We start from the raw sequence: 16,807 nt of genomic DNA, 5'->3' as shown, positions 1-16,807 counted from the left end.
GTATTTGTTGTTATGTGTTGTTGTATAACGATTATAATTTTTGTTGTTGTAATGACTTTTAAATGGAGAAGTTTTCATCGATGTTAGGGGAGTTGTGAGGGTTGTAGCATTCAGTGAGGCCTTATCCAAATGTGTTATGGTCGTGGTGGTAGCCGCTTTGGTAGGTGTTGCCTGGGTGGGATTTATCTTGAGCTTTAATTTGGCGGATATTGTAGATTCCGCCTTTTGTCCCTGTTGTTGTTGCTGTAGTCTTTGTTGTAGTCTCGTGGAAGAGGGTACAAAAGGTTTTCTTTCTTTTTTGGCTGGAGATCTTTCGGCCACGGTTTCGGGTTTTATGGTTGTAGAAGTGGTTGAGGTCGATGTTGTAGGTGTGGTTTTCGAGCTAGTTGTTGTCTCTTCCGTTGTAGAAGCTGTACTGGCAATTGTGGGACTATTTGTTGTGGTTTTCGTTGCCACCGTTGAACTTTCCGTTTTACTTGGATTTGTGGTTGTTGGTATTTCCGTAGTTAGATTTCTCAAGCCGAGCTGAGGAGATGCGACAATTTCAATATTTTCCCCAGTTAATTCCGTGGGTGGTGCATCATCACTGGTTTCATCGAAAATACTATTCGCCTCGATATTAATAATATCCAAATCGTCCTCCCTATCTGCAGAAGTTGTCAAATCATCTTCGTCGCCATCGGGATTTATTTGATTATCAAATAAATTCTCTGACTTCGTGGTATCATTTTCGTTTCTTGTTATGACCTCCTCATCCTCTTCATCTTGCACTTCTTCACCATTGGTGGTATTTAATTCGGAATCGGTAACATCATTTGGATTTTGTGTTGTACCTTTAGTTGTTCTTTTTGTGCTGGGTGTAGTGCTGCTAGCCAATGTGGTCGTCTCCTCATCATTGGCCACCACAGTAGATTCGACTCCTTCGGGTGTGGTCGTTGTCGATGTAGTTATAGGCGTTTCGGTTGTAGTCGTTTTCCTGGTAGTACCTCTAGTTGTTGTGGTTGTTGTTGTCGTTGTCACCGGTCTAAAATGTGGATCTCTCAAAATATCGTTAACCCGATCATTAACTCTGAAATTTTCGAACTCTTCACGATGACGCATTAGCTTCGAAGATCGACGATTATAACCATCTCGTGAATATCTCTCTGTCGCCGCTTCAATATCATCAATATCGATTTCATTATTATAGATTTCATCGCGCAAAACCGATATGTGACGTACATCGCCATACATTCGTTTCATCAAACCTTGATTTTCATGAACAAATCGCCGGACAGCATGCCAGGGATATGCCGAACCAGGCTGAGCACAATATGCTTGTGTCAGGAGATCACAGGGTATGGCGGCCAACATTTGTGCTCGACCACGACGTGATTGTTTAGTGTTCGGGCTGCATGATGATGATGACGAATCATAGCCGAAGGACGAAGTTTCTGGTACGAGTAGGGCAAACAGTAGAAGAAATATTAAATTTCCCTGCAAGGAAAAAAATGGAAAAACAATTGATTAGCAATGAATAGAATAGATTGTTTTAGGATAAATAAAGTAAATTTTAAGCTCAATTCATTGTATCTGACGGAAAATTTATTTTAAAAACGAAAGCCCTCGGCGAATATTATATATTAAGAACCCAGAAGATTATCAAATGTTTTTAGCTTTATAAAAATTCGTTTTATTACGAATATCAAATGTTGTACTTTTAACAGTATTACGGCAATGTTTGACTCGTTTGGTTCTCATTAGGTATCAAATCTTCATACCGAAAATGATCAATATTAGTCAATTGTTTAGGGTAGCCTCCATTATTTGTTATTTTTGGGGGTTTAGACACGTTTTTCAACAGGATCAGCTGTACATTAATATTTTTGATTCTCTTTGGATGTCAGATCTGCCTACGAAAAATTATTATACCCTTCACCACAATATTGTACAGGGTATTATGTCTTTGTGCATATGTTTGTAACAGGTAAATGGAAACGAAATAGATCCACCGGTCCTTTTGAGAATATGCATAATATTCCTTTCTGAGTCGATTTATGCTTGTCCGTCCATCTGTCTGTCCTTGTTAAATTGTAAATAAAGTACAGGTCGCATTTACGATCCAATTTGGACGAAATTTGGCACATGTCACTTATTTGGCCCAAGGACGAACCCTATTGAAATTGGAGAAAATCGGTTCAGATTTAGATATAGCACCCATATATAATTTCGTCCGATTTAAGGTAAATGGTATACCAAAGTCGCTAAATATCTTTCGATTTGCACGAAATTTAGTATAGCGTATTGAATTAAGTCTGGAATGATATGATATGGAATGATATGTGTTAAGTTCGAGAACATTGGTTCAGATTTAGATATAGCTCCTATATATATTTTCGTCCGATTTAATGTAAATGGCGCACCAAAGTCCCTATATATTTTTCGATTTGCACGAAATTTGACATAGAGTACTAAATTAAGTCTAGAATGATGTCTGCTAAGTTTCGTGGAAATCGGTTCAGATTTAGATATAGCTCCCAAATACATTTTCGCCCAATTTAAGGTAAATGGTGTACCAAAGACCCTATATATCTTTCGATTTGCACGAAATTTGGTATAGATCATTGAATGAATTCTAGAATGATGTGTGTTAAGTTTCGTGAAAATCGGTTCAGATTTAGATATAGCTCCCATATATATTTTCGTCCGATTTAATATAAATGGAGTACCAAAGTCCCTATATATCTTTTGATATGCAAGAAATTTGGCATGGAGTCTGAATAAAGACTGGAAATATGTGTGTAAAGTTTCGAGAATATCGGTACAGATTTAGATATAGCTCCCATATATATTTTCGTCCGATTTAATGTATGTTGCACAACGTATCAAATTGAGACATATCTCCTATATAAATTTTGAACGGATATTTAATTGAGATTAAATTTTAATGCAGCATACTGAATAGCGTATATCAAGTTTGCTATAAATCGATTTCTATTGTAAGCAAACGACTCTAATTGGTCGTAATTTGTTATTTTAGGTTGTGGTATGGTAGTCCGAATGAAATTAAATTTAGCATAGGTTGCTGAAAGACATCTGTATTTTCCTTCGAGGGAACATAGAGGCTTATATTTCGGGGTAGCCCCCATATAATGGTACACTCCGTACCCATAATCATCTAAATACCGAGTATGGTTTTGGGTAAATGTTACAACCTAATTGGTTGTATTGTTATTTTAGATTGTGGTATGTTAGTAAATCCTACTACTATAAATTATCTATATTGGTGTAACTTTTATGGATATCCCCATACAATGCTGCACGCAATGCATAGATCGGTATTTTGGGGAGCTTGGACACGTGCTTCAAACAATTTAGCTGGGAAATTTTATTGTTTTATCTGGTAAATATTGGGTCCATAGTACGTACCATAATGTTGCAATGTAAAAATGGATTAAATTTAAACCTTAAATTTATAATTTTATGTTTTCCCCTCCTTTTCAATATTAATCCTATTAGGAATATGTTTATAGAGATTTTTAAACCATAACCTTCATTCGTTCCTAGCCTGTATATTGACAGGCAGTGCAATGTGTATGAAAGTGAAATTAAAAATTGTAATAATTTCGTTGGATGCTTGTGTCTTAAGTCTTTTGTTTAACTACACACAGACAGGTCAATAATGACAGTACATTTCTCAAATTGGCTTTAAAAGGAAATAGCCAAGAAAATTTAATTAAATCTACACCCACTTATGAATAAACATAATAATGCCCACATCCACATCACATACCCAACTGCTTAGAAAAGTGTTTTCTTTTAAACATTTCTAAATTACGTTGGAGTTGGTTTTATGCTCCAATTACATTGAAATTGAAAAAAAGATGGAAATTATATAAGATTTCCAAGAATTTCAAAAAACCCATAAATATAATAAGAGTAAAAGTGAACGGATTAAGTGAGTGAGTGAGTCAGCCAATAATCATACCATCCATTGCCATAGACAATGCAATCCATGTAACCGGTTTTCCCCATTGCACCCAAAAATGCATATGTCATAGATTTATGCATTTGTCCAAAACAAATCAAGAAAATGTTGTAATCGTTACCACAACCAAAACCTTTATTGAAATTCTTACATTTTGACTTTACAAGTGCTTTTGAATGGAAATTTTGTCTATGTGCCTTATATTGGATGATAGCTGGTTATTATTTTTGTGGATTAATTTTTTTTCTGTTTGCTCGAACAGGGAGTACAATTTGTTGCTTTGTTTGTAATTTAAAACGGTAATAATATTTTTTATTAGGTATTCGAAAAAGTTTTCACAATATTTAATACTGTGTCGGAATGGACCATAAAATACTTTTCCTATTAGCCAGAATCACCTTAAGCGACATAAATCATTTGGACCTATAAAGTACTCTCGAACATGTAAGAGTTAATTTTTAACCATAAACTACGAACTGAGTCTGAAAAATCGGTTCAAATTTATATAAGTGGTGCTTGGTCGATTATCACGAAATTGTTTCTATATTGGCGAATTAAGTTTAGAATGAATTGTTGTAATAGGTTTGCTGTAGTCGACATTTTTTTAACTGACAACATTGTCAGAAACTGACAACATTGTGACTTTGTGTATGAACGGAATTAGAATTGGAAGAGGGTAGTCATAGAAATGGTGACACCTTTATTCGCTGTATGCATTAGTCCATGATGTGGGCCATGAGACCTTTGCTGACAGGAATGACATTTTTTTTGGGATCTGTTTATACGAAATTATTTAGGAAAAAGGCACGCACTCACCCCCTTGGCAGGATGATTTTGGTTTAGGATTTATTGTAGCCATTTATGACTTCAGAGACCACCTTTTGATGCGCATATTTCATTGTCAGCGATCAGTTGACGTCCGTTTTGAATGACGTCTACTACTCCTAGGAAGTTTGATATTGGAATATATGTTTCCACGTTTTGGTATAGCTTACATATAACCGAAAATGGAACGGCCATTTGAGATTTTGTATCTTCACACGGAATTTTTGTTTAATTTGGCATTCAGGTTCTGGAGGCTGGGATACATCTATGAAGAAAATTGTCTATATGGGTTCAATAATTTTCGGTATTTTGAGATTTGTAGTGATATTTTCCTACATAAATGGCTGCAATTTTTCATTCCAGGCTCTGGAGGCTGGCATAAATGATCAATATAGGTCATAGCCCCAAACCACATTTCGGTACTTTGAAGATTTCGAATGCAGTTTTAAACCGTTGTAATTTTGGTATTCCGGGTTCTAACGGATGGAAACCTTTATCTTTAATCCTTAAGGAATCTTCAGTCGACGGGGCCGACTATATGATACCCTTCACCACTTTGGATACATACAAAATATGATAATGTGTACAATATCCTGTTGATAGAAGAGACATAGCATCTTTGGATGCCCGCTGACATGGAATCGTGCAAAAAACAAATGTGTTCTACATAGATATTTGAACCAATAAAAAATCATACACATAACATTATGATATCTATAAAAAAATTGCATCTTAATCGGGCAGAATTAAATTTCAACAAAACTTCACAGATGTTAAACTGGAGTAAATTCCGTACGATGTGCAAAATTTTGTCCCTATAGGGCAAAGATTTTCAGTTCGGTGCACTATTTACCTAAAATCGAACGAAACTATATATGGGAGCTATATCTAAATCTGAACAGATTCTAGATTGATGTGTGTTCAGTACTCTGTGTAAAATTTTTTCTCAATCGCCAAATATGTGGCTTGTGCCAAATTTCATCCAAATCGGATTATAAATGCGATCTGTACTTTGTTTACAATTTAACATCAACAGACGGACGGACGGACGGACATGCATAAATCGACTCAGAAAGTGATTCTATGAATATTCTCAAAGGGGACCATGGGTCTATCTCGATTCCTTTTGCCTGTTACAAACAGATACCACAGTGTGGTGAAGGGTATAAACACTCAAAATCGAGCTTAAAATGTCAGAATAATTTAAAGGTAGATGCAAATACATTTTACTTTAGCACGAAGGCCGTGAAATGAGTGGCTTAGTCACAAATCGAAAATAAACATAAATCTGGGTTGCCCATTTTTTGACATTAAAGTAGACACATCATGCACGTAAATAAACTTTGGAGGTCAATCAATAAATTCGAAACTACTAAATTTTTCTTATGTACTTTAATAATTATGGAATTAAAAGTGATGAACCTCTATGTTTTCAAAAATTGGTAATATTGCTCATATAGGGGAGCTATATGTAAATCTGAATCGATTTCAACGAAACTCAACACACATCATTATAAATGCAATACGGTATGGTATTCCAAATTTCGTATTAATTTGACATACATTGGGAGTTTAATGCATCATTTACCTAAAATATGAGGAACGTACATATATGGGAGCTATATCAAAATCTGAACCGATTTTGACGCAAATTTCGTCTTAATCAGACAAACATAATTACAAACTCTATATATAAATGTATATGAGAGCTATATCTAAATCTGAACAGTGATCTATGCAAATTCAGTGATCTATGCAAAATTTATCAATCGAACATGTATTGGCAGTTTACTGCACCGTTTACTTAAAATAAACACAAATATGGGAGATATATCTAAATCTGAACAGATTTGCTCAAATTTCAATAGGTTTCGGTTGGCTAAATGATTTGGCTGTACTCAAATTCATCCAATTCGGATCATATTTAACATGGTTTCGTTTCCTTTTGCCTGTAACAAACATATACCCGTACCACAGTGTGGTGAAGTGGATAAAAATCTTCCACCTCGACACTGATTCGGAAGATCTCCGCAAACCAAAATAACATACAAAATTCAGGATATGTGTATACTACATTTATGCTATCTGCAGACAACGCCGAATGAAATTTTTACTTGCTTAATGCCATAGCGGTTGATATCGCTCCACATTTTAATATACTGATCTTCAACTCTCGATTAGCTGTTTCGATTTAGACATTTTAAATGTAAAATTCTCGGTAGGGATTGCATGATATTAAGGTGATGAAATGGACCAAAACTTTTTGTCGAAATTGAATACAACGAACAGGCATGGTTCTTTTGGTTTAATTTTGCTAGCTAAATACATAATGACAAATAATAATTTTCGTTTTTGTCTTCATTGAGAATAATAGGCTCCATATTCAATAATTTATTTCTCATTGTGAAATGCGAACATATTCCGATTTTTCTTTTCTTATCGGTCAATATTTAGCCGGCCAAATGGACTAAAATATTTGTGTGAAAAGTGACAAAGAAAGTTTTAATAAAGTGGCAGATGTGTAGAGTTTACTGTTTATACCCTACACAACTATGTTGTCAGGGTATTATAGCTTTGTGCAGCCCCAAAAGTTTGTAACGCCGCGAAATATTGGTCCTAGACCCACCTTTAAGTATACCGATCGTCATATCTCGACTAGCTGAGTCGATCTAGACATGTGTGTCCGTCCGTCCGTCTGTCCATTATAATTTGTAAACACGATACAGGCCACAGTTATGGACCAATCTTCATGAAATTTTGCATGCAGGATGGGTTCTGGCCAATGAAGACCCCTATTGTTTTTGGGAAAGATCGGTTAATATTTAGGGGATGAAATGGACCAAATACTAAATTTCTGTCGGTTTTTCTGGTCGCTCCAGAGGCCGCAATAATGGCCCGAACATCGAGAAATTTTGCATGGAGAAGGGGATCGGCCAAAGAATAAGCATGTCTGTTTTGATAAAGATCGGTCAATATTTCAAATGTACCCTTACTTTTGTGTGAAAAATTACAAAATTTGTATTCTAGAGCGTATATATTTACTCCTGAAGGACATAGACCCGATAAATTGATAGTATATCCAAGAAGAGTTGATGACCTTTAAATTGATACCAATTATATTGTCGTATGTACTCGGATGTGGGAGTTACACTTACATATTTACAGGTTCTTATGTATTCATATATTATTTAGTAATACATTACCACACTAGAGGGCGGAAATATAGCACTGATCGCTTTTAAATTTTCCATGAGGATCCAGGTATGGTCAAGAACATCGGGTATAATTTTCGGTGATGATCAGATAATAATTTTGGGATGAATTGGACTAAAAACTTAATTTTTTGTGTTTTTTCGAGTCAATCTATAGACCACAATTGAAAGTCGAACATCACAACACAAACCACAGTGAAGGCAATCTGGACAAGTAATTAGAAGAGCTGTACTGAATATTAGTAATACTTGGAATATATGTCAGTGTAAGGAAGAGGTGCTGTTTATTTCTAATCGGGCAACAGGGTGAAACTATCACGAAATATTGTCCAGGCTCGGAATAAAAATCCGTAGAATGTTAGAGTTCCGTGGTAGTTGTGTAGGGTATCGTATGGTCGGCCCCGTCCGACTATACTGCTCCGCTCACTGGTTTTTCATTGTGAAATGCGAATTTTACGAACATATTCCGATTTTTCTTTCAACATTTTTCACATTTTTTAGATTTATTTATAGTCATGGCTCATCGGTCAATAAAATATTTGTGTGAAAAGTGACTAAGAAAGTTTTAATAAAGAGGCAGATGTATAGTGTTCACTGTTTTCTTTAATATGTTTCAGTTGTAATCAAATTTGTGCAGGAATTTCGATTTGTCAGTGAGTTCAAGTCTCTCTTGATTTTATTTATTTTGCTAATAATTTATCCCGTTTTTGTCTGCATGGATAAGAATAAGAACTATTATATCTTTAGAGACTGCATACTTTCAAGTTTAATTTCAGTAGTAAATATATTATTTATGTACGTATTTTTAAAAAGAAAGAAAAAAACCATAATTTATTTCCCATATAATCTCAAATGCAATTTTTCTTTTAAATTTGTTAATGACTGTTTTAGATTTATGGCCATTTTATTACACCATATTAATCAAAATTGTGCAATTATCAAATAAAACAAACCACACTAAAATAAATTTCAATTTTACACACACACACACACACATCCAGCCTAAAATGCATTACCTTCTTTGATTTCCAAATATAAATAGGCTTTGTGGCCTATCCATTTGTTGTGGTTTTTAATGTGTATGACCATTTTGACTTATTTGGGGCGTCATTTTAGACATTTGGTTGAAATGGAAAGTTGTTTTGCTGCCCATATCCATTTCATTTATTTCGATTTCCTCTTGCCAACGAAATGAAAAGGGTTTTGCCATGTTTTCGGTTGATTGCATTGCATGGATTTGTGCGGGTTGGCTATACCACATGGTGTATATGCGGCCAAGCAAATCCATTGTTGTTCAATGTCCAATGTTGGTTGGTGGTAGAGGAAAAAGTGAAAGAATTGATATTTTTTCTTATTGGTGTTTGTTCCAATGAAAAATTGTTGGTCTAAAACTGTGACGTTTGGCATGGCATATTGAATATTTATGCTTGTCGGCCAGTGCACTGGTATTTATTTAACTTTTACTTTGGCATATTTTTTTTTTTGCTGGGGAAGGCATGCATAAAATTAAAATTGATTGATTGATGACGAAATGTATTGCAATATGACAGTTATAAATGTGAGATTGTTAATATTCATAAAGTAGTGTTTATAGAGGACCTTAAATATAGTGTCATTGTCAAGTCGTTTTTTTTAAATGGCTGTAAATTTGTCTCTGTAAACGATCTTAATGTCCCTATGCAGGCAACCTTAAGTATTCTTTATAAGTGGTCGTAAAGTCGCCATTCACCTTAAATTCGAAGAATATATAGGAGCTATGTTTCAATCTAAACCGATTTCCACGAAACTTAATACACGTCTTTCTAGATTAATTCAATACGCTGTGCCAAATTTCGTGCATATCGAAAGATATATAGGGACTTTGGTACGCCATTTACCTTAAATCGGACGAAATTATATATTGTAGCATATCTAAATCTGAACCGATTTTCACGAATTTTAACACATATCATTCTAGACTTAATTCAATACATTGTGCCAAATTCCGTGCAAATCGGAAGATATATAGGGACTTTGTGGCACCATTTACATTAAATCGGACGAAAATATATATGGGAGTTATATCTAAATCTAAACCGATTTTCACGAAACTTAACACACATCATTCTAGACTTAATTCAGGACGCTATGCCAAATTTCGTGCAAATCGAATGGTATATAGGGACTTTGGTACACCATTTATATTAAATCAGACGAAAATATATATGGGAGCTATATCTAAATCTGAACCGATTTCCACGAAACTTAACGCACATCATTCTAGACTTAATTCAGTACGTTGTGCCGAATTTCGTGCAAATCGGAAGATATATAGGGACTTTCGTACATCATTTACACCAAATCGGGCGAATTTTATCCAATTCGGATCATAAATGTGACCTGTACTTTGTTTACAATTTAACATGGACAGACAGACGGACGGACATGCATAAATCGACTCGACGGACGGACATGCATAAGCGGGCCTGTGGGCTACAGGCTTAAAATCAAATGACTTAAGGGAACCCCACCCACCGATTGGCTTTATCCTAGTTCATACGAGAGCTATACACTCTCAGAAAAACGTTGCAAAATTTGGAACCGATTGGATTATTAGTTTTTGAGTTATCGTGCCCGCCATTCGCAAAAAAATGTTTAGAGAAAAACGCGTTTAAAGTTTGAGAAGCCCTTCAGCCGTCACTTGATGCTGACACAATAAATCGGCTATCTTCAAGAGTTCTTGAGATTTTTACTTGAAATTTTGCAGGGACATTTTTGAATTAGTGTAGATTGGAATTAAGTCAACAAAAATTTTGACCCCGAGAATGGGGGGGGGGGGGGTCCCCTTAAGACACACATGTGAACACTTTCACTGCAGTAGCAATCATGAATTTATCGGAAAGGTCAAAAAAACGAAAGACTTAAGAAACAAACCTGCTGAAATTGAGTGTTGTGGGAGGATTAGTTGAAATATGTATTTTTAATGTTTAACGCTTGAATTATCTTTCAGCTATAATTATCCCTTTTCTTATTAATATTCTCATCTCTGTTTTTGACAGCAGGTAGTAATTAACTACGCGATTAAATGAAAGTATAAAAAATTTCGTATTAAAAACATCGTTAGCAAGTTTTTAAATTTTTTACTCAATGATTAATAAATTTCACTCTGTATGGGCGTAAAAAATTAAGAATGGTAATGCAAAAGTTTAGAAAAGAATTTGAAAGAAAATGAATATATCCACACTTTCATATAAATTAAAGCATATCATTATAAAATTAGATGTCAAAAAGCAGTCAAGGGGTATGATTTTGAAGTATACATCAAAGCATGTAGATAGAAGTATATTGTGTTGTTGTCTTGAAAGAGATGGTAGAGTATAAGTATTTGTTATGGTCTTACTTAACTTTAGATACTAGCACCTCTTTGTCTTGTGTCTTTTCGTGTAGACCATGCTCCATTTACCATATGCCACCTTAAATACGCACTGATTTCGGATCAGTTGAGAGAACGGAAATCTCACATGATAATCCACAGGACCGCAAGGGAAGGAAGAAGGAAGTTAGATTGCGACAATGCAAACATCCTTTGGTATATTGAGTGTAGTGTTTTAATTGCTTCTGGTCTTCACGTGTTTGATATGCTGATGTTGAACAATTACTGTTGAGGAATTAATGAGCACATTTTGGTAGAACATTTTTATGAAACCAGACGAAACTATAAATGGATAATTGCAATCGGCCAGTATTTTCATTATTTTATAACTCGGTTGTTGGTTGAAAATATGGATTTTTTCAAAAAATTTTCGACAATTTTGTTAATTTCGAAATTTGACGTTCCACTGTTGGGAAAACTTGAATGAAGAACTTTTCATTAATTATAAAGCACAACTACAAAACAACAACATCAAAATTATTTCCATTCATGTTCATATCTTTTAGGCCTTCAAGCTCCTCTAAACAAGGTTACAAGTATTCAATGTAAAAAACGTCCATTTGCCACCGGATTGAAAATCGTAAAAATTTAAATCGAAAATGGGACCCCCCTAAATTCTCAAAATATGTAATAGCGGGGCTACTGTTATATTGGACTATACCAAAACGGGGATTGGTATTGGAAGTGAAATTTGGCAGACAATAATTATAAAAAATCCCAAATTACAGGCATTTCGATTGAAAAAGTGTCTAAAATTTCACAAAAAACCGGCATGGGAGTAGCGTTATATGGGAGCTACTTTAAAATTTGAGTCAATATTAAAAAATTTTATTATTGAAAAACGCGTCCAAATACCGAATATTGGGAGTGCCGTTATATGGGAGGTACAGTGAACATTGCGTCAATATTAATAATTTTTGGTAGTGAGATTTAACAATACAAATTTACAGCAAATTCAGTCGAAAACGTGTCCAAAATACTGCATATTAGGGCTTTTGCTATACAATGAGACACAAAAAACCAAAATTGAAGGCAATTCGGTTGGAAAATATATTAAAAATCCCCAAAATACCGACTATTGGGGGTACCGTTATATGGGGGTTACACCAAAACGTGGGCCGATATATCACATTTGCAATACGAAACATCTTAGGGGTACTAGCAATGTCTATGCAAAATTGCAGAGCTCTATCTTAAATATTGTGATCTCTATCGTGATTTAGTTATTTGGTACACCATTTAGATGAAATCGGATGAAAATATATATGGAAGCCATATCTAAACCTGAACCGACTTCTATCGAATACGCAATGCAATATTTTATATATTTTGTACCATTTGCATAAAATCGGACGAAAATGTGTGTGGGAGCTATATCTACATCTGAAGCAATTTCAACAATAAAATATCGTGCAAATAGAACAGAAAATATGGTGCACCATTTACATAAAATTCAAACTTAACACAAAGTTTTTTAGACTAAATTTCGTGAATAGGTTCCCCGGTGCACCATTTAAATAAAACCGGGCGAAAATATATATGGGAACTATATCTAAATCTGAACCCTCATCAAAGAAACTTCGCGGATGTCATCCTGTATTAACTTCAATACGCTATTCAAAATTTTATTCCAATCGGACTAATAGTTGGAGTTTGGTGCACCATTTACATAAAATCGGACGAATCTATATATGGAAGCTATATCTATATCTGAATCGATTTTCCCCAATATCAATAGGGTTCGTCCTTTGGCCAAATAAGTGACCTGTATCAAATCAAATGTTATCCAAATCGGATCATAAATGCGACCTGCGCTTTGCTCACAAAGTGATTCAATACATATTCTCAAAAGGCACATATGTATCATTTACTTATATGTAAACCGACTAACATCAATCCCTACACATGCCATTCTGCAACCTATGCTAAATTTTGTTAACATGAATTGGTCGAAATTATAAATGGAAGCTATGTTATATCGAAATCTGAACCGATTTCGAGGAAACTTGCCCGAGATTATTTTATATTTATTTCAGTACGTTGTGTCAACCGGCCTATCTATGGGGCTTTAGTGCACCATTTACTTAAAATATGTACATATATGAATACATACATATCTAAATCTGAATCGATTTCAAGAAAACTTGACACTCGTAAGGTTATACTAACTTAAGTACATTGTATAAAATAGTGTGCCAATCGGCCAAAATTTGGGTCTTTAGTGCACAATTTATATATATATATATGGGAGCTATATCTAAATCTGAACCGATCTTCACGAAACTTAACACACATCACTCTAGACTTAATTTAGTACGTTATGACAAATTTCGTGCAAATCGAAAGATATATAGGTACTTTGGTGCATCTTTTACCTTAAATTGGACGAAAATATATATGGGAGCTATATCTAAATCTGAACCGATTTTCCCCAATTTCAATAGTGCCAAATAAATGAGCTTTGCCAAATTTCATCCAATTCGAATCAAAAATGCCACCTGTACTTTGTCTACAATTTACATGGTCAGACAGACAGACGGACGGACATGCATAAATCGACTTAGAAAGTGATTCTATGCATATTTTCAAAAGGAACCATGGGTGTATCTCCATTCCTTTTGCCTGCTACAAACATATGCACAAAGACATAATAAATTAAAATACCACAGTGTGATGAAGGGTATACAAAACTATAAAAAGTAAATATGGGGTAGATTCGGCATTTGAAAGTGGGGTTCGAAGGAGGACAAAACGAGCTTCTATAGACAAAAATGCGATAGAAAAAAACTATTTCTTATCGTGTGTGTGGACTTGAGATGTCAACGTCCGCCGCTAGAAAATATAGCCTTAAAAGTCAAACATCGAGTCGCATATTAAAACGGAATAGAACCTTTAGAGGATCTGAATTACAATTAGACTGATAGGAATGAAAATTATAAAGCCATGCCCATGGGAGCCGAATTTGCCCCATCAAATGTCGAAGCTACCCCGTGACTTTTTTTACAAAACTGCAAAAATATTTAACTAATACTAATGTATTATATTTTTTTGTTGGTAGTACTTTTATAATTAAGTATCTGAGGACAATAACCAGCCATAAAGTTTTTACATCTGTTGAATAAGTACTGATCTATAGAGCTCAAAAAATAAATGGTGCTCTTTACGTTTGTCCGATTGAGGCGAAATTTTGTATACTCTCCACCATATGGTCGGTTTAACACTTCATTTGCAACATGAAAAATATATAATTTTGATCAGAATAAAATTCGATATCTGTTTTTTGAAATCATGGTTTGGTATTGCCCCATATAATTACCCGTACCCATTTTGAGAATTTGAAGATATAAATTGTATTATATTCTCATATGTATGTAATGAATTGTTGTAAAGGTCAAAAATCGCCCAGTTCATTTGTTTTAATAGATTATCACAACAATTTCACCAATTACATAAAGTTATTTATGCGTATTTGACAATATCCGCACAAATATATACACATACATACATGTTTGTATACAACAAACTAGACTTGTATTCTCTTATTTCGAGATTGTTTTTAAATGAAATTTTGGATTTCATAATCGACCCAGATTTTGTGTACAAAAAAAAACTTGACTAACTAACATCATTGATTAGCATCATTCAGTGTGTGTCTGTGTGTGCAGAAGTAAAAAAGGGGGACAGAGAAAAGAAAAATAACACAATTTTTGTTGAGGCTGCAGCAGCACGAAAACCCAAACAAATAAATAATAAAAAAAAAATAAGCGAAAGAGGCAACCAGACATACAAAAAGGACAGACGGACAGTCGAACAAGTGCGTCTGTGACAAGTTAATGCCAATTAAATTTACAAATACAAAACAAGACTCGATCCGATCCGACTCAAAACAAACATTAGATACCACCGCACAACCATCTAACCAGTTCTTCGAAAAATCAAAGAGTTACACCATTCAAACAAACACACACACACATAGATAATATTTCTTAGACGTCTGCAACTTTTTGTTGACAATTTTCTTGTTGTAGTTGTTGCTGTTGAATTGTCTGAAAGTGTTATTTATTATTTCTTTCAAATGTCTCCGGTTGTTGAATTGTTTTTGAAAGGCCACCACAGTGCCAACTTCGAAGCATAAATAATCGTTTTCTGTCAGCAAACTAATAACTTTGCAGGCATTAAGTCAAATCTCATCATTGCAAGCATTTGTCAACGAACCACTTAACAAATGTTGCATAGATTTTCGGATTTGGCCGGAACTTATTTTCTTATTTGGTACAGTATAGTTTTTTTAGGTTGTCCTTGGTTGGACCATGTTCATCATGTTATGCTTTCCACAAGTAAAAATGTTGCTAAATTCGGTAGGGCAGAACTTTTTGTACCTTCAGCACATAGCCAATACGGTTGATAAAGTACCAAAAATTGATTATTTTTATCCATTTATGCTCTGAAAAAATACGTTCTAAATTATAGGGACTTAGGTTCGAAAACTGGGGTAGGAATTTAACATACCTAAAATTAAACGGGACATTTGTGTGTGACTATTTTAAAACATAACCCTATACTGAATAATTTCTGATAATAAGTCAAAATTCACAAGAAATCCTATATGTTAATTTATTGGCACTTCGATTAGAAAAATCGGTTAAAATCTTAATAATACGAAAATGTTGGGCATTTATGTGGAGTCCATAACCAAATTTGTGCTTATGTACACAATTTTACGCAAAAATATGTTTTACCTCTTATAACCCGGAATTCCAAATACAGCCACTACAATGGCTAAAACCTTCAAAATAGGACAATTCAGCGCAACCCTTATATGAAGCTTTGTCAAAACAGGATATATATTGATAATTTTCTATATATATATATATATATAGGTATCTCAGACTTCAAGTACCCTTTATATATTAGGTTGTGGAAAAAGAAATATATTATTTTTATATGGACTATAGGACTTTATTTAACGTGCTTCGGAATGTCCGATTTGTTGCCATTTTAAAAGTAACTTCATAATGCCTCTCTCATAGAAGTCCTGCTCTCTATTTGCAAAAAAAAACTCTAGTAGTCGATTTTCACAATCCTCCATAAATACCAATTTTTTATCATTAAGGGGACCCCCCCCCTTTCACGGTTTCAAAAATTTTAATTTTTTTCAATTGTAATTGGTTACCAAACTTTAAACGCGTTTTTCTCAAAACAGTAACCCAAAAACCTCTAATCCAATCGGTCCAAATTTTTACACGTTTCCCTGTGAGTGCTATCGTATGAACTAGGATAAATCCAATTGGTCAATATCTTCCTTATTTTTTAACTTAGTTCGTGGTCAAAAATAAGCGATTTTTCAAAAAAAAAAAAAAAAAAATTATTTAAAGTTTCGCCATTTTTTTG

The 16,807-nt window shown here is 34.3% G+C and overlaps 1 protein-coding gene across 1 annotated transcript in view; it reads right to left on the bottom strand.

The window, feature by feature from the left end:
- Positions 1-16,807, bottom strand: part of LOC133338151 (protein spaetzle 4) — a 40,112-nt gene that overhangs the window by 5,316 nt on the left and 17,989 nt on the right. The window contains exon 2 of the mRNA XM_061546334.1: positions 57-1,476. Coding sequence (XP_061402318.1) covers positions 57-1,476 — 1,420 coding nt within the window. The remainder of the gene's footprint in view (positions 1-56; positions 1,477-16,807) is intronic.

Source organism: Musca vetustissima, unplaced genomic scaffold (genome assembly GCF_032173495.1).
Source record: "Musca vetustissima isolate MV318-11 ecotype Yass unplaced genomic scaffold, APGP_CSIRO_Mvet_v1 utg43337, whole genome shotgun sequence".
Taxonomy (NCBI): Eukaryota; Metazoa; Arthropoda; class Insecta; order Diptera; family Muscidae; genus Musca; species Musca vetustissima.
This window is presented reverse-complemented; position numbering and strand designations above follow the sequence as displayed.